The sequence below is a fragment of the Pezoporus wallicus genome, unplaced genomic scaffold (assembly GCF_028554395.1).
Source record: "Pezoporus wallicus isolate ANWC-B61680 ecotype Strahan unplaced genomic scaffold, APGP_CSIRO_Pwel_v1 contig_8791, whole genome shotgun sequence".
Taxonomy (NCBI): Eukaryota; Metazoa; Chordata; class Aves; order Psittaciformes; family Psittacidae; genus Pezoporus; species Pezoporus wallicus.
In genome coordinates, this window is record NW_026635603.1 from 1,115,347 (window position 1) to 1,133,726 (window position 18,380).

Genomic DNA, 18,380 nt, shown 5'->3' on the forward strand with positions numbered 1-18,380 from the left:
CTGATGAAGAATCTGTTCCTAAAGAGGTCTCAGCAATCAGTTGAAAGAACTTCCTGAAGGAGACTTCCACTCCGGAATCTCTGAATCTACTGGTTTGGCTGGAAGCTCTGGAGGGGCGTCCTTGCTGCTCTTAGAGAAAAATATAACCTTCTGAAAGGGGACTGTCTCTAAAAATGAGGCTTTAGGAATTCTAATGAGTAATTGCACTGGAAATGGTTTCCAGCCATTGCCATTCATGTTTTAACTTTTTCCTCCTCTCCCTCCTCTGCTCTGTAGTTCATGACAAAGAACCCCAATAAGCGACTTGGCTGTGTGGCATCACAGAACGGGGAAGACGCGATTAAGCAGCATCCATTTTTCAAGGAAATTGACTGGGTTCTTCTAGAGCAAAGGAAAATCAAGCCGCCCTTCAAACCTCGGATTGTAAGTAGCAGTTTGCATGACATTCAGAGAAATCTTGGTTTGACAAGTCTAATTGTTGGCTTTCCTGTTGCATGAGTTTACCCAATGCAATATTTCGGGGTTGAAATAGTAACATAAAAACCACACTGGAAAGATTGCCACGTCATTGCTTCAGTGAAGGTAAGTGTCAGGAGTAGATTTAACGCACAGGAAGATCTTCGTGTTCACATAAACCGTGAGAGGGTTCAAGGCTCTGTTTTAATTATTTTCCTCTGTTCCTAAAGATACTTAGATTTCAGTCGGGTATGTACTGTCTCTGCTTTGTGTGTGAACCCTGCCAGTGGGCACTGGATTTTGTATTGAAAGACAGAGGAAAGAATTTCTGATTAATAATATTCTAACAAAGATACTTGAGAAGACTGCTTCTGGTGCAAAGAAACATACAGCATGAGTAGATAAACTGATGTACTCACGTGTTCCTAGGTAACAAACAAATATTCCTATTTTAACAATTGTGTAAATAGCAGCCCCACATGCAGGAACTACAAAAGCCAAGTGCAAATTCATGGCTTATTCTTGTCTTCTTCTGGATGAAAATACAGTTCACCAAATACCAGCTTTTCAGCTGAGAATGTGTGTAGTTAATTTTGTGCTTGAACCATAAAAGAGAATAATTATATGATAATTTTGTATCTTTTGACTTTGCACTTCCTAATTACAATGTTTGACTTGCCTGTAAATACAGGCAAGGTATTTGTTTGTTTCTTTTCTTTAGATAGTTTAGGAAGGTATTTAAAAATAACTAGATAAAACAACTCTGGGCTCAACACCGAATCCTAACTTACATTTAGAAGTGGAAAAGTCCCCTCTGTCATTGCAGAATTGTTCTCTGTTGCATTTAATGCATTTTCTCTTAGTCCATTGAGATGCATTTCCCCAAGTTCCATATGTAGGTGGTGAAAGTGGAGCTGCCTGTCCAGAACAGCACCCTTAGGTAGCTCCTCAAATCTACACTTGGAGAAGTCTCTCTATATATGGGTCTTTTTCTGTTTTCACAAGAATTTATCTCACAGTAAATTTTGTGGCTTTGCTTAGTATTCATCAGCATTTGTTGATACAGTTATCAAATCAGGACACACAGTTCTAAAATAATTTTTACTTTATGCCTGCACCTAGGAAGTCCCATATTCCTCACATCTAGTCTGTCTATTTGCTGCTTTCCTTTAATGATTCAGATGCACGGTCCCTTTGACAATAGGTATTTTTACAAGGTCTTTGTTATTTTCGTAAGTATTCCTGTTGCAGTGGTCCTTTTTTAAAGTCAGGAGGCATTTAGAGTATCAAATATTTTTATCCATTGCCAATATAAATAATTTCTACCTTCTCAATACAGCTTCTTTCTCTTTCTGGAATTATTTCAGTGCTGTTATATTTTAAAGCCATTCATATTTTATTAATTCTTGTTGTTTTGTTCCTTTTCTCCTTTCTTTAATGATATTTTAGTTGAATATGTCAGGTTTAGTAGTGATTTCAGATTATTTCAGAGTAGCCCTTTGTGTAATTTTCAAGACAGCTGCTTACTCTTTAAAAACTGTTAGGGTGATTTTATACATCTTTATTTACACCTTTTTCTCATTTTTTCTTCAGGCTGCTTCTGTAACATCAGATTTTCATACTACTTCTTTCCATATTGTATATGCCAACTTGCTTTATTCTACCAAATTTGATTCCTGTAGTCTAGCAGTTCTGTATGCTTGGTTTTTAATGAACTTGGGTTTTGTGGTGATGAATTCAGGTAATATGTAGTCCATGTTACAGGCATCCTTATTATTTTCATGTTCACTGTCTGCTGTCTCCAAGGTATCTTCCTCAGTGGCCTGGTCCTATCAACTTTTACTGATGACTTTTTTACACTTAGAAAGAGTGTACCTTACATATTTACACTGTGTTTATGATCCCTCAGCTGTTCTGTATCAGCTGTATAAATTGCAATGGTTTTGTTATTGTGTAGAAATTGAGGAAGATCATACTGAAATTTTGACTTGTCCTCTTAAAACTGAACAATTTATTGGTTGGAAAGCCAAGTGTGACATCTATCTAGGCTAGAGAGAAAGATGGTATGAACAAAATATAATTACTAATAATGCAATTTATGAAACAGTAAAGGAATCCAAGGCAGTAAATTTCAAATGCTGAAAAGGTGATTTTGGATGCTTGCCAAGCCAGAAGAGATTGAACTTACTGTGAAAAATACAGGAAAGAGGGAAGAAGGTGAACACTAATGAAATAAAGTCTATTTAAAATCTAAATAGTGCTTCTCTAATTTAAGTTGTGGGTATAGCATTGAGATTCATTGGTTCAGATAACCAAGCGTAACTTCCCCAGCTATGGAATAACTCTGGGGAAAACATAACTAATGCCTGTGTTGGGAATGTTTTCTGGTATTTAACATCTTTCAGTATTGATAAAGGGCTGTTGGCTATTTAAAAGTGACTTTTAAGATTAAGAGAGGATTAAACCAATATATTTTTAATCTTATGTTCAAGGGAGCCTAGATCTGTGAAATTAGCTATGAGAAAGAGGCCAGATTCCTAGTCAGAAAATAGACATTCTTGCATGTGATATGTGAGTGTACATATGTGTAGGGAAAGAAGCACATAACGCATATATCGTCATTTGTGCATTCAAATTGAGTTTGCATGCACATACAGAATTTTGCCCATGCAAGAATGCATATATTTGCACAGGTATTCATCTATTTTCTGACCAATCAATAAGATGACTAAGGGGAGAAATTTTATCATTACTCTATCATATACACTTTCAAAAAAACCCAAACGAGCAAACCCAACAATATAGGGTCTGTTCAAATGAGCTCTGGGCAATATAAAATGCTGACAAGCAAAGTCATTAGGGAAAATGGCCAGACACTGAGGTCCCATCAGACAATGGAATAATCTGCCAAGGGAGGTCACAGAGATGCTAGCATGGAAACAAACCTTGCTTCAATTCTGCCTCACTATTCTGCTGATCCCAAAACATGAGTTCCTTGGTTAGCACACCTGTGTTCTTTTCTGTTACCCTTTACCCTTTCTCTGCCATAATAGATTTTCTAAGGAGCTGTATTACATGGTACTGTAAGGCTTGTGCTTCTCCATGGTTCAGGTATGCCTCTTCACCTCTGCCAGCCTTAAGTCTGAAAGTGGACATAGAAGAAATAATTCATGTCTGTTTATTAGCCAGACTTTAAATCTCATTCATGCTGTGGGTAGATGCAAATATATACCTTAATACATCAGAAATATACCATTTATGTCCTTCTAGTTTGTACATGATTTGACTATTCTAATGATGTTTTGGAAGCTGAAATCTATTCCCTGTTTTCAGCCTTGGAATGAAAATTATTAAAGTTCTAAAGGTCCTTGAAAAACTGACTGTGTTTCCTGAAGGCTTGCAGGAGTGCCCTGGGCAAAGCACTCATGCAAATGACAGAGGTTGCTAAACAGCGACAGGAGTGCCACACCAGCTGTGTGCTAGGCAGAGATCGATCCACCAATCTTGGTGGCCCTGAAACCTGTTGTGAAGGACCTTTGGCTGCTCCTCCAGCTTAATTACTTGGGACAGAGGATACAAAGGGGTGAAAATGCACTGAAGCCCAGTCCTAATAATATGATAGTATGATGCGTATTATCTACCAATACTTCCTTTCATATATCCAAAATTATGAGGCTTTTCAGTGGCAAAATTAATCTTTTTATACATGTATTATGGTTTATTACATGGGTATATAATGCAGAGCTATTATAAACGTTAAGCTGCTGAAGAAGAAATAATAGCTCTGGGGCATGTACATTAGAAATCAAGCGAAATTCTGAACAGCTCTGAAGAGACAGTTTGTTACCTCTAAGCTCCAGTGACCTTGATAGTGTTTCTTGAAGATCATTTCTGCTGCTCATAAAACCTAATTCTTAGAACTTCAGAGAGTGTCTTGAAAGCCTCTGAATAATATTCTTCCCTGCAGCTTTTAATGCAGATGTGAATGTCATTGCATACGGAAGAAATAAGTACAGTTTTAGTGCAGACACATATCTTTTCTCCAGAGTGACTGTTGTGAGACAGAAATCCCTTTGAAGCATTTTATTCCTATGTTGAGATATTTTGTCTCATGTATTCTTCCTAAAATTTTATTCCATTTGGAGAATGAGATTTCCCTCATCAGTAGCCATAAACCCAGGCTGTAGTTTACAACACCATTTATTGCTCAAGAGCCATAAAGGCCTTGATTCAGTGATTCTTTGCTCTTTATCTTTCTTTGTTTCTGTGATTTTCTTCCTGGCTTGGTTGAATTGATTATTTCCATTTTCAAAGTGCATTTGCCATATTATTAATGAAACAAGGGTGCAGTAGATTAATTTCATGCTGAAGTAATTGATCTGGTGCTAAGTGTTGGTAGGTCCTGCTTAGTGACATGATGGGATGTTTCTGTCTAATACCAAATAATAAAATATGCATTAAAAACAGTGAACGAAACTAATTGCCACTTCACCTTTCATGTGTATTGATGAAATTTATATTGTCCCAATTTGTTATTTACTGGAAAAGCTTATATTTGAGATGGGGAAGAAAAGGTCAGTGGTAGCCTCATATTAGCAAATATTTCATAGAATCATGGAATAGTTTGCATTGGAAGAGACCCTTAAAGGTCACCTAGCCTAAACCCCTGCAGTGAGCAGGAACGCATTCAACTAGACCAGGGTGCTCAGAACCCCATTCAGTCTGACCTTGAATGTTTCTAGGGATGAGGCCTCTACTACCTCTCTGGACAACTTGTTCCAGCATTTCACCACCCCCATTGTCAAAATTTCTTACTTGTATCTAGTCTGAATCTCCCCTCTTTTAGGTTAAAACCATTACCGCTTGTCCTGTCATACTAAATCCTTTGTCCCCATCTTTCTTATAAACCCCCTTTGAATATTGACAGGCTGCAATAAGGTCTCCCTCAGAGCCCTCCCTTCTGCAGGCTAAACAACCCCAACTCTCAGCCTTTCCTCATAGGAGACATATTTCATCCCTCTGAAGGATTTCTTCTTGGGTTTTGTAGACCAGCACAATAAAATCAGCATATTTCTTAAGCTGTTGGTTACAGTGGGTCAGTGTGCTGCGAGGAGCTATGAGACAGAAAAAGCTGTTAGGCACAGCAAAGATGGTCTTAACACAGGAACACTCTTGACCTTTTAGGCTGAAGTTTCATTGTCAGCCCTTGAAACATGTGCATGCAAACAGACAGACTCGTCGTTTTCATCCACCCTGTTGTGAATGTCAGGGCTGGGAAAATCTGAGACTTTTGACTGAGACATCCTCAACATGAAAAAGTTGAAGAACTCTGAGCCAGAGGGTAATACAAAGCCTGGTAAAACAGATGTTTGCCATATGTATTTCTTTTTTAGCAATTAAGCCAAAATTTCATCACTAATGGCTTTATCAGTGCCTGTGGCAATCTGTTCATAGTGTGGCTTTATGGAGATGAAGTTGACAAAATAATCGCATTACGATGATTTACTGTGAATGTGCAGCTTTCACAGAACAATACATTAGTTTTCACTGTGCATTCATAATTTCTTGGGTTTCTATTTTGAAAGCTGTCTTTCTTTAAGAGCCTTAGAAACAGAATGAACAAGATAGTCTATTGCAGAATTGTATCCTGCAGTATGGAGCAGCAGCAGCTGCTGCCAGCCCATTTAGTTAATCTAATGCGACTCCCTTCATTTTGCGGCCTCTTCCATCCCTAGTCCTATATCACTGAGAACGGTTTTAGAATATTTGTGTGTTCCTTCTTCAGTTCTGACTTCTCAGGGGCAGAGAGTTGCTCTAGCAGCTAAAACCAGTGAGAATTGCAAGATCTGTAAGTTTTCACTAGATTTTCTAGAAGCTCATGATGTTGTCCAGGGTTCATCACGTAACCTTTTCATGCCTCAGCTTCCACCCTGTGGTAGGAAGGGAAGAAAGGGGACTGAGAAGTGTTAAAAACTCAGTTCTCAAGATCAGCCTGGCTTTTAAAGTGATTGAACACGTAGCACTTCCCTTGGGAGAGTGTTCTATGCTCTACCAGACCTCAGTGTTAGCAGAGTTCATCTTGATCCTCACTCTCAAACTTCCTACAGTAATTCGCACCTCTCTGTCAGCTCCAGTATCTCTACGATAATCATAAACCATTACTGAAGTCCCTCCCCCCTTAGTTATCTTTATCTGTGCCACATTGTCTGTATGCAGTTTCCTTGTGAACCTAAACGTCCTTGTTAAGTCTTGACTTAAGGATGCCAGCAATGTGTCCTCTTTCAGTTTTGCACTGCAGCAAAGGTTTGAAGTGAAATCATTAATAAATGCCAAATTCTAGTCCTAGCCAACGACTGTGGGTTCTAACCAGAGTCAGCGAGCGCTGGGAATTTTCTTTCCCCCCTTCCCTGAATGAGTGAAAAACTGGCAAAATTTTGGCAACCCTTTGTTGATGACCTAATGCCAAGCCGGATGCCCGCAGTGTTTGGAAGCTGGGTAATAAATAGTAAATACAGATCAGCACCTCCAGAGCATGCAGCTGCCCTGTTTGCAGGTGCCTCACTGAACGGCTCCCTAAAATGTCTTCAATTAGAGAGGTGTGTGCTTCAATTGCTGCAGCAACCGTCTGCTTACTGTGAAATATGGCTGGAATCCTTAAAGAGGGACCGCGTTTCTGGAGAAAACTTTCAAGTATATTAGCCTGAAACATAAGTTCTGTAATCTCAGATTTGTTTTCATACCTGACTGCTAACAGTCCTTCTTAGTAAGGGATTTTGAACCTTGTGTTGGGAAGTCATGATACTGTTTTGGTGGGGGTTTTTTTGGCACGCCTCTATTTTTTGGTGACGGTGGATTGTATCATCATACATGCAGAATTATGACTTAGCCTTTACGCTGTGGGGATGAAGCCCTGTAAAATGCAGTATCATTCAGTAGCACCAAAAGGAATGTAGGAAAAGTACAGGCCAAGTAAATTTCTTTTTGTATAAATGTTCTCTCTTTTCAAGTTTGCTTCAGTGTGAATGTCCCTCTTTAAGGTAAGGCCTTCAATATGGGGAAAAAGTCAAGGTAGGTCCATTTTTAGGCCTAATAACCTTGAGGTGTCCCTTCAGTTTCATAATATATTTCCATTCAGTCATCAGTGCATGGCAATGAGCATTTAGCCGATGAGCACGCAAGGGGCTATACTGCATGCTTTTGCATGAAGTGTTACTGCTTAGACAAAACACTGGGGAGTGATGTTGAGACCTCAGGCCCTCATGTACCATTGTTGAACATTGCACATTATGTATTCCCCACTTGCTGCAGGCATTTCAGGCATAGGAAAAGAGTGGGCTTTCTTCTGAGAGTGACGCCATGGTGATTATAGTGGTGTACAATTAAAAGGTTTAGAAGCAGGGAAGAATCTGTGTTTTTCACAACGGTTGAAATATAATTAGTTAAAAATGAATGTGGACTTTCAGGACAGCCTTTTAATTAGAAACAGCCATAATGTTGAAGTCCAGCTCCTTTTTTACACACTGCCCCTGCCACAGGGTATAGTGAATTAGAATATTTAATGTCAGCTGGCTTCTAAATGATTTCTGCTACACTGGTAGCAGAAACCAACACTGGTTCAAGTGTTAGCCAGGTCAGCACTGATAGAGCAGCACTGGATATTGGCAGGCGGTAAAGACATCTCAGTTGAGCTTGCAGTAGTCTGTTGTGAACAAGGGTACGGTAACTCCCTGCAATGTAGCTCATAACAATTGGACTAGCATGTGGCTGGGCAGGGCAGAGTAGTCCATAACGCTTCTGCCTCTTCCCTCAACTAAGTTCCCTTGGTTTACAGAGCTTCAGCTAGCTTGGCACTTTGTATAACCACTAAATGTGCTCAGGCTGTAAGTATATAGCTTTCAAGGACCTTATGTACAGCTTGTATCACAACTAAGAGAAATAAAGAGTAAGTGAACTGGTATTTTTAAGGGATTTCAATGTTGATTGTTTGGAGGAACTAGGTTCTGTTTTCCCCAAAGTTGCTCATTCGATTAGTCTTCTTTCTTGGTTTTATTCTCTTCAGTGTCCATGCCTGCAACAGCTGTTTTTAGCTGTGATTACCACAACACTAGAACTACAGAAGTTTGAAAGCTACTTCCCAGCACTCCAGGTTCCCAAATATTTAGAAGTTAAACAACTTTTATTATGCTTCTTTTTATTCTGTACTGGGATCCAGCAGTATTTGTTTGGTTTTGTTAAGTCCTGGTCTTGTATAAAACATTTTCATACTGAATAATTAGATTCATTTAAGCATCTGTTAAATGTACATTGTTAAGTGGTGCCCACTGGGGTGGAGTGGTAAGCAGCCAGAATGCTCCTGCTTTCCTTTTGGGCTTCCTCAGAATAAGACAAATTCTGTTTCACTTTTGGCTGCTTTAATCCCCAGTGCTGTTTTCAAAAAGTAAAGCACAAAGTGAAGTCATTTTCTCATGGTTACTTAGAGTGCATTCTGAAGTGTTCGAGCAGAAGTATTTTGATATTAATGTGGGTAATAAATAATATTCCTGGGTTGGGCTTGTTTCTGATGTCATTAAAAGCCAGTGGCAAAACACCAGGTGCCTTAAGAAGCAGTAGCATCTGGCTCTTTATCAGACGGTGGAGAGGAGTTTATCAGAAAAAAGGCGATGTCTTGTCAAAGGCTGATAGTCCGTTGACTAGTCCCGTTCACAGCTGGAGCCCAGTGAACATCATAGAGTATAAGAAGAGCTTTAGCTTTGGGTTTATGTCTCATGTAGAACCTTTTATATTAGCATAAAGTTTAAACCAGTGTCTTACCGTCCAAATAGGCAGCAAAAATCTGTCAACCTATGATTCAGAGCTCAGCATACTAGCGCAGGACTTAGTTCCTTTGACATATGTGCCGACATGCAGGTGGTGGACTAAAGCAGCTGATGTGTAGGCACTTGTTTTCAATAGCAGGACAGGGAAGGCATCTTTAAATGATAAGGAATCCTAGCACTTCATTAACTGCTGCTTTCCTGTTGTTATGCTGCTGCTGTGCTGTTACAAGGGATTTTGTTACTGTGGAGGCACAGACTTTGTACTCTCAGCACCGGTCCTCTCAACAGCGTGCTTCAGGAGTCATATGCTTAAATTATGTGGGATGAGAGAAACACGCTGTCTAGATATTTATGAAGAGCCTTAAGTGCAGATCTAATTCCTTGATTTGCATACCATACTCATGTTTGCAAAGGACCTACAGAACGATTCCCTTTGCTTAATTACGGATTATGGAAAAGAAGGAGTTGAAGATGATGTCTGCCCATGACTCTCTGAGGGATTGTGTTAATATTTGACAAGACCAAAAAGAAAGAAAAACTGAATTTGTGCCCTCAGGTCCACAATAAGCTCAAGTTCCCAGCAAGATGAGATTTCCACTGTGCAAAAGGCCATTAAAGTGACACATGGCCAAGAGATCATAGATGATAGACAGAGAGATCACACTCCATGTATAAGGGAGCAAAAATAGGAAGAAAGTCAGATGCATAGTGAGGGGAAAATTGCTGAGGCTCAAAGCAGAGCAGTTGTACATTCAAGAATAGAACCCGTGTCACTGCAAACTCTCCTATGTCTTGCTGTGCTCTTTCATTAAAACTGTGTTCCAAAAAAGCCTAAGGAAGGGTGGAAAGGAGATATATTAAGATGCAGAAGCAGTAGGCATTCATGTGTAATTGCGCAATGCCTTGTTTTTCCAGTCTGTAATTCGTATAAGCATGTTCATTAGTTAAAAAGAAAAAAGAAAAATAACAAGAAACCAAACAAAAGCCCCAAACAAAACAAAACACAGCTTCAGCAACTTCCTAAAATGTCACATATATCTTTATTTTAGTCTGTCTTTGCAGAGGCTTAAAAAGTAATCATTAGAGTGTAAAATATTCTAACAATTCAGTAGCCTTAAAATAAACCCATCACTGCGTAGCTTTCTCCGTTTGTAAGAGGTGAGATCTGCTGCACCGTTTGTATGAAAGCCTGTCGTATGTGTCATCCACATCAAACTAAAAGCTTTATTCCTAATGAGCTGGAGGTCGTCATCAAAGAGCATGAGTTCCCTGAAATGTTTTGAAGAAGGCAGTCTTGCCAGAAGCTCTGTAGTATTCCCACTTGACAGCCTGTAGTATGAACCATCCCGTGTGCAGCTGAGTCTTGGAATTATGCTCCCACTATACATGCTCGCTATTACCTTTCATGCTGATTTTTCTTCGCACCCAGTGTCACAGTACATGTTTATGCCTTCTTGATAGAGGAAGGGCTCAGAATCACAAGATACTGCTATATATATATCTCTATATAATTTCATAACTTGTTCAGGAGCTGGGATAGGTGACTGTATGCAGAATAAAACATTGAAAAGTTAGTATTTATTCAGGATACATGTCAGAGATATGAGTCTTGAACTATTTTATTACATCATTCACTAGGATCAGTCTCCTTAATTTATTCCTTCTCTTTGTGATCACTTAAAGAATGGAAAGCAAAGTACATCTAATGATCTTTATCTTAATCTGGTCAAATACCTTAGTGCACTGCTAGGCTATCTGTATTCGGGTATTTTCAGTAATTTATGGAGTGTTTCCTGGAACCCACTGGAATTCTAGGGACATGGGCCCTAGACTTACCAACTGTCCTGCATCACCTCTTTGTTTTCCTTTCAAGTCAGCTCCATTTTCTGGGTATAGCCAGTCCTTTGTGCCAAAGTGCTACACGTCTTCACGTGTGTTTGAGGACTCACTAGCCGGTGGTTTAGAAAGCTGCAGATGCACCGGCCCTGACTACTGTAATTGCTGTAACAACCATGGGTAAAATGCAGAACACTAGTGAAAATAGACTAATCTCCGATGTGTGCCAGAATGTAAGAGGGGACACTGGTGATCATGCATGACCTTAGAGCAGTTGAGGATGTCAGTGGAGGCTTGCCAATATAATGCGAATTAGAGAGGCACACATAGAAAATCTGTGCTCTATGTGGATCATAGAATTGCAATAGGAGTTGCTTTGTGCAGATGAAGGATATTTTCATAGGATTATTCTATTACTTTCTCTTCTCATATTTCCTCCTTGCCCCAAGAAGAAACATAAAATTGTTTCCCATGGAGTTAAACCTTCAAAGAAACCTACCATAAGGGGAAAATGCAGTGTAGAAGTTCAGATGTTAGCACTTTCTGCAACTTTATTTTTTGTATTTTTTTGATATTTGCAATTTTTTTCAGTCTAAAATATCCATGTATTCTACCATTCAGCTTACTTGAAGTGATTATCTCATTATTAAGTCATAGTGGAAACAAGTCCTGGTGATATGGACAAGATGGATCTCAAGGGTAAAGGACTAACTACAGGTGGGAAGCTGTTGTTCTGACCTCCCCTGCAGCTCCTGTGAAATCTATCACCATCAGTGTTTTACACAGAGATAACTGTTGTGGTTTAGCAATCGGGCTGTGAACAAAGTAGTTTTGATATATATAGCTTTCTTTAGTGCTGTGTAAATGTAGTTCATGTTAAAGCCATACTCAAGTAAGGCCATAGGGGATAACAGTTTTGCAGCAACTTCTTATTGGTGAGGTTCACTGTCCAGACTGGGGACACAGGGAGGTAGTCAGTGAACCTGCACAGCTTTCATTTTGTTTGTCTTGCTGTTTGTTTTGTTGTGGCAGTTTTGGGGTGCAGGATAGGAGAAAGGATATGGAAAAGTGAAACAATGAGGCTGCCATTTTGGCCATGTAGTCATTAAATGTTTGTACCCCTAGGTGTTTAGGTTATTCCTACTTGACCCATTTCCCCTAGGAAAGATGCATACTGTTTCAGTATAAAGATAGTTTCAGCTTACTGGATCACAAATAATCCCTTTTAAAATTCATAGTTCTGTGAACTAGCTTGGTGTTTATTAAATATCTGTGTATTTCCATAACAGATTAAATTGGAGGCTGCTTAGTTTGGCGTGCTTGTCATGCCAACTGCTTCACTGCCCAGTAAAATCTTTATTGAGTGGGACTTTTTTCCGCTCTTTGTCTTAATTTGGTGCCCTTTACATCTAAGGGAAGGATCATCTAGGAGCGTAGAACCTCACCTCCTGCTGGGAGGTAATGAATGTAGGTATACCCGTAAAAACTGCTTGGATTCAAAACCCTTTTTATCATCATAACCTTCAGCTGAATATACTGCAGCTCATGGCTGATCTGTTGTTAACTCGTCCATGTGCGAATAGAGCAATTAACATGCTGAAAAAAAAAGTAATAAGTTATTCTTGTAATATATATTCCACATCTTCTGAAATAAGACATTCTAGGAAATGCTTCTCATTCTGATACAGATTCTCAAGGTGTGCAAAGACTGTGAAGAGGCATCACAAGGATAATCGGAAAGACAGGCCTGGAGTGATGTTTTTCTCACAGTTTTCTTCGTATATAGAATAAGTTATGTGCAAAAATGACTGCTCACTACAGTTGGTCTCAGCTTTTTAGAAACAACTACGTGTTTGTGAAGAGAGATCCAGTCACTGGTGCAGAGTGATCTCCGCCTTTGCTGCTTTTTTTTTATCATAATAAAGAGAGGTGAATGAGAGCACAGTGATAATGTAAGGTTTGCCACATGACCTTGTGCTTCAAAAAAGTTTGCCTGATGTCATGAATTTCCATTTGTCTTGAACAAATTAATCTGAAAATCTTATCAGTGATGAGGTAAATATAAAATATTTGAAGTCTGATAATCCTGCTCTAGGAATTTGTTCTTGATGATACTGAGTGAAACTTGGGAATCATTCATTTCCTACTGAAGCAAAATTCTGGATAAAATTAAATGATACTGTGTAATACATACAAGAAGGTACATCTTCTGCTGCACATCCTATTCCTCCTGCACTGCGGTCCAGTGCCTTTGTAGCTGCACAGATTTAATCTACCTGTCATGTATTTGATGTGCTGCTGATATAGCCGGGTTCTACACTAGTGAAGCTCCCCAAATGAACTATAAACTCCAGGATTTCACTACCGGCTTGAAAATACATGAAGAGGCATCGAGCACTGCTATTGTCAGAAAATTGCAGTGGAATAAAGTTAAAGATGTTTCATTTAGTGGCATAGAAAAGATGATCTGCATCTGCATTTCTGTGAAAAAACACAGTAACTCAAACTGAGAATCATGGATGAGTTTTGCACATATTTTGGATCAAAAGATCCACTTACTGAAAAATATCATAGGAGAGTATTTTTTTCTTCCAGCATATTGCTTAATTATTATAATGCTAATTTCTGGCCTTGTTTACTTGTATTGGCTGTCTGTTCTGGATGAACTCCTCATTCTACTAAACTAAACAGAAATCTATTCATTGCTTTAAAACAGATTTCTATAGTTGTATTTAAACAGCATTTGGGGAATTTGTAGCAAAATCAGACTGAAATACAAAGCCCAGGCTTTCATGGCAGTGTTGTTTTCTAGTCCCCACTTCCATCTTTCTTTCCTCTTCTCTGAGTAGTCTTTGACCACTGCACCATTCCAACCCAGTTTAGTGCAGCCATTGAGTTTGCAAAGGACCTTAAAGATTTTTTGTGGTTTTCTTCAAATTAAATGAAAATAAATAATGGAGTAGATAGAGATACCTCTTGATGCCTCTGAGATGGGGAATTAATTTAATCCTTATTAGACAGAAGAGAGTCCACTGAGCCTCTTGGCCTCATGACACAGGGGATGAGGTGCCCAAGCTTTGCAGGTTTGGAACACCCTGTGTCAGGTACCTTCTTGCAAGAATTTCCGTGGCTTTTCAATACCAAAGGCCCCTGTTGCTCACATCTGGTTCATGTCATTTATGCAAGGAATGGCAAGTTTTAGCTTTCTTAATGTATTTTCAGTGGTAAGAACATCAACTCAGATGTCTTTTTTCACTGTTGCAATTCATTCAATTGAACAGTAATTTAGTAGTCATGAACAGACAAGGCTGGTAATCCTTGACACTAGCAAGATTATGAAGCATGTTTTGGAGAGGGGTGTTTTGAAGCTTGAGTCTGTGACTGCTGGTAGAAAATCAATTTTTTCTCAAAGTGGGAGTGAAAATAAAACCAGTTCAGAAAAAGAGTTTATGTATGTGCTTACTAATAGCGTATGAAGTTCCTTTCAGTCTTTTAGTAGTTGTGTGAAGAGATGAGAAAGGCTGAGAAAGTTGGGGCTGTTCAGCCTGGAGAAGAGAAGAGAAGGCTGCGTGGAGACCTCAGAGCAGCCTTCCAGTATCTGAAGGGGGCCTATAGGGATGCTGAGGAGGGACTCTTCGTTAGGGACTGCAGTGACAGGATAGGGGTAATGGGTTAAAACTTAAACAGGGGAAGTTTAGATTGGATAAAGGAGGAAATTCTTTCCTGTTAGAGTGGTGAGGCACTGGAATGGGTTGCCCAGGGAGGTTGTGAATGCTCCATCCCTGGCAGTGTTCAAGACCAGGTTGGACGAGGCCTTGGGTGAGATGGTTTAGTGTGAGGTGTCCCTGCCCATGGCAGGGGGGTTGGAACTAGATGATCTCTTAAGGTCCTTTCCAACCCTAACTATTCTATGATTCTATGTGACAAAAATAAACAACAACATTTTGACTCATAAATCCATCCCTTTATCCAAAGTTGTGCAGCCCAGCTAGGAAAGCTGATTAAATGGTGTTTTATAAAGAGGTAGTCTTTTAAAATTTTCAGTATCTTTAGGTCTTTGAAGAGAAGTGGTTATCTTTGAATAGAATGAAACATGATCTTGACTTAAGAATTATCATCCTTGATGGGTTGTGTTAATATTTATTCATCCAAGTGGTTCTATTCCTGTAAAGTGTTGCATCCAATCAGATCATGTCACCTACATGAAGCAAGTCCACCGTGTTCTCAGGATAAGCAGGTCACAATAGGTCAGTGCTCAGACCTGTGAAGCAATCACACTGCATCAGCTAGCCAGCACGTTTCCTGCACAAGAGGTAGAGAGTCAGTATTCCTTCCCTCTGTCAGAGATAGCCTGCTGGTGGAGAAGCCGTCTTCCAGATGAGATTCAGAATTGGAGTCGTGTCGGTTTTAGTCCTTACAAGTGCTGTGGCACTGCTGGTGCTCTTTGTCAGAGACAGGCTGCCCACAGGCTGCCTGCAGTAGAGCAGTTTCAGTGCAGTGTGGAATTTGGCACCTATTGTTGAAAGCTCTTGGGAAGCTGCTGTGCCCCTGCTCTCGAGCAGCACTGATGCATGCTGAACACAAGATGTTTGGGTAATCTAGAGGGGAAAAAAAGAGTAGCATCTGAAACCTAATTGAATTTCAGTGTGTTTCAGTTTACAGCTGTGGGTTTGACAGTTCTTTTTTTCCTGATAACCCTAATTTCTTCAGTCATCCGAAATTGAAAAGTCTTCCTTGGAAAAAAGTTTGAAAAGTTAAAAATAGAGTGTTCCAAAGCCTCAGGAGCTGCAGACTAAACAAACAGAATTCCACCCATTTAATTACTGCATTTTAATGGTGCGTTTGCCAGGCAATCTGAATATTTTTCCTTTTTTCTTCATGATTTTTTTTTGATGTTACAAGATTGGATAATAGCTGCACTCTGTTTCCTTCATATATTCTCCTTGCAGAACTTCCTTCTTTTCTCAGCTTCTCTGCTAGGAGAAAGCCACAGCCCTTCATACCTTCATCCTGAGCCCTCATGCTGCAACTATATATTGATTCATGCTGTTGGCCTATAGAGTATTCACAGTGCAAGTGCCTTAAAATAGCAATAGGAGCAGAAATGTGGCCAGACCTGTTTCGTCTTAGCAGTTGGGGCCTTGCAAAATAGTCATAGCTTCAGGAAGAAAGTGCCTAAATTGCTAAGGATGATTTCTCAAATAAAGCTTTGTGTTGAAAAGAAGTGCTTGTTATGAACTCTGCCTTTTGTCTTGTGTGGCTTAATCTGCTTACTTTTGTTCCCTGTGATTTATTTAATCTCACTTCATCAAAGCGTATCCTTGCAATCTTAGATTGCTCCATACTTGTCCTGTTAATAAATTGGGTGATTTACATGTATGCTGCCAAAAAGACATGGAATTGTTTAAAAATTTGAGAAAATAGAAACTTCTATGTCTTTCTTTGGTCTTGAAGGCATATTTTAAGACATGATAGGCTTCTTAATCTAAGCAGATACTTTTGGTTGTTGGTTCAGAAGTGTTTGAGATTCCAGGTTCTACTGGAAGTACAAGTACTTTTAATCAATAGGATCTAGGTACAGCGATGTTGGGACAGTTTGTCAGATGTACTCACCTGCCCTTTTTCACCTAAAACCTTCACAAATCTCAGTGGTGGTTTTATGGAAAAAGGAGGTATTGGGAATTAATTGCCCCTGCTAGTCTTAAAGGAATTTATCATCTTACTCTTTTAGCTTCAGCAAGGAAATGACACTTTTCACAAATGAAAAAGCATAAAAACCTGAAAATAATACATACTGTATTTCTCAGCTAATCCAGAGCTTATTTGCCGTGGATAGCTTATGGTTAAAGTGTGAGTGTAGTCACTTTTCTCTTGCACATAATTGTAGTTCTGAATTTGAATTCTGCTTTCTACAAATATTCACTTACCTCTTTCTGCTTTAGTGGCTATTCCTGCAGCAAATTCATTGTATGAGTGTATGAAAATACTACAGTAGGACATGGAGAACCAGAGGAATGTAGACATAGTTGCAATGTAATGTATTTAAAAATTCATATGGGATATCATTCTGGTTTTGCAATATTTGCCCAAATGACTGGGAAAAAAACATAAAAGCCAAAGCTATAATGCTCATACCTTATGCAGTTCAGAGTGTATGGGTCACGTACACTTCATGTCCAGTCTTTATGTACAAAGTAATTAAAATGTAACAATATAAACATATGTATAGAGCTGATGAATAAAATACACGCATATATATATATATATATACACACAAAAAATAGTAATATTTACCTACACTGAAAGGCATATATCCTATTTGGAATACATTCATGTAATTTATAATGTATCAATCTATAGTTTTATCATTTTACTTTGCAAGTCAAATAGCTATTCTGTTCTATTTCTGGTATCATGTTAATCTCACACATGTGCAGGATGGACACAGCTAGTTTTCAGTGTGCTTCCATTAAGTGTCACTCGGCTAACTATTAGATTTCTTGAAACAAAGAGAAAACAGACAGTGTAAAGGAAAACACTTCCTCCAGTTCCCTGAAGCTGTACATGTCTGAAACATGCTCCTGACATGGAAAACAGGAACAATGCCAGAATCAAGGGAGTGACCATGGTGAGTGTTTTCCCCTGTAGCCTTGAGTTTTTCTACATGCAAGTAGTCACAGATAGTCTGTTGTGGGTACCCTGAGGATGAATCGGCCCCTCCAAGGCTGCCTGTAATTAATACATCTTATCCCAACTAGAACATGTACAGTTCCACTTTGCTGCCCCAACTTTGCTGAAAGAGCGAGGTGCCTTAGACATGAATGGGGAAATCCCGATGCCATTGAAATAAAGAAGAGTTCTGAGGTGGATTTCTCTGGAGCCAGACTTCCACACTTTACCATGGTGCTGCAAATGACATCCATCTACATTAGGAAATCTGAGTTGTCACTGTGGAGCTCAAAGATTTTGAACAGAGCTGTTGTGAGGTCTGAATCTGATTTTAAAGCTGGGCGTAGCCAGATATAAAGAAACAGTTAACTTGAGTTGCAACAGTAGGCTATGTTGTGGGGAAATCAATTAAATGAGTTTGCTCTGTGTCTCTGAAATGAGATATCATTGTGTTCAAATCTAAAAGGAAACAGCCGTACCACCTACTATGCCAAAGCCTTTTTTTAAACTAGTCCCAATCTCAGCTTCCTGCTTTATCATCATACTGCTATCCCTCTGCCTGTCAGGGACCCGCGAGTCTCTGGGAACTCATTTATAGTACTG

The 18,380-nt window shown here is 39.3% G+C and overlaps 1 protein-coding gene across 3 annotated transcripts in view; it reads left to right on the forward strand.

Moving 5' to 3' along the window:
• The window catches only part of PRKCE (protein kinase C epsilon), a 287,273-nt gene that overhangs the window by 265,441 nt on the left and 3,452 nt on the right, over window positions 1–18,380 (forward strand). For 2 of the 3 annotated variants that reach the window (XM_057396972.1, XM_057396973.1), the window contains exon 14: window positions 277–423. In XM_057396972.1, coding sequence (XP_057252955.1) covers window positions 277–423 — 147 coding nt within the window. Of the gene's footprint in view, window positions 1–276; window positions 424–7,463; window positions 7,494–18,380 lie in introns of all 3 variants that reach the window. The other variant, XM_057396974.1, reaches the window with a different exon arrangement.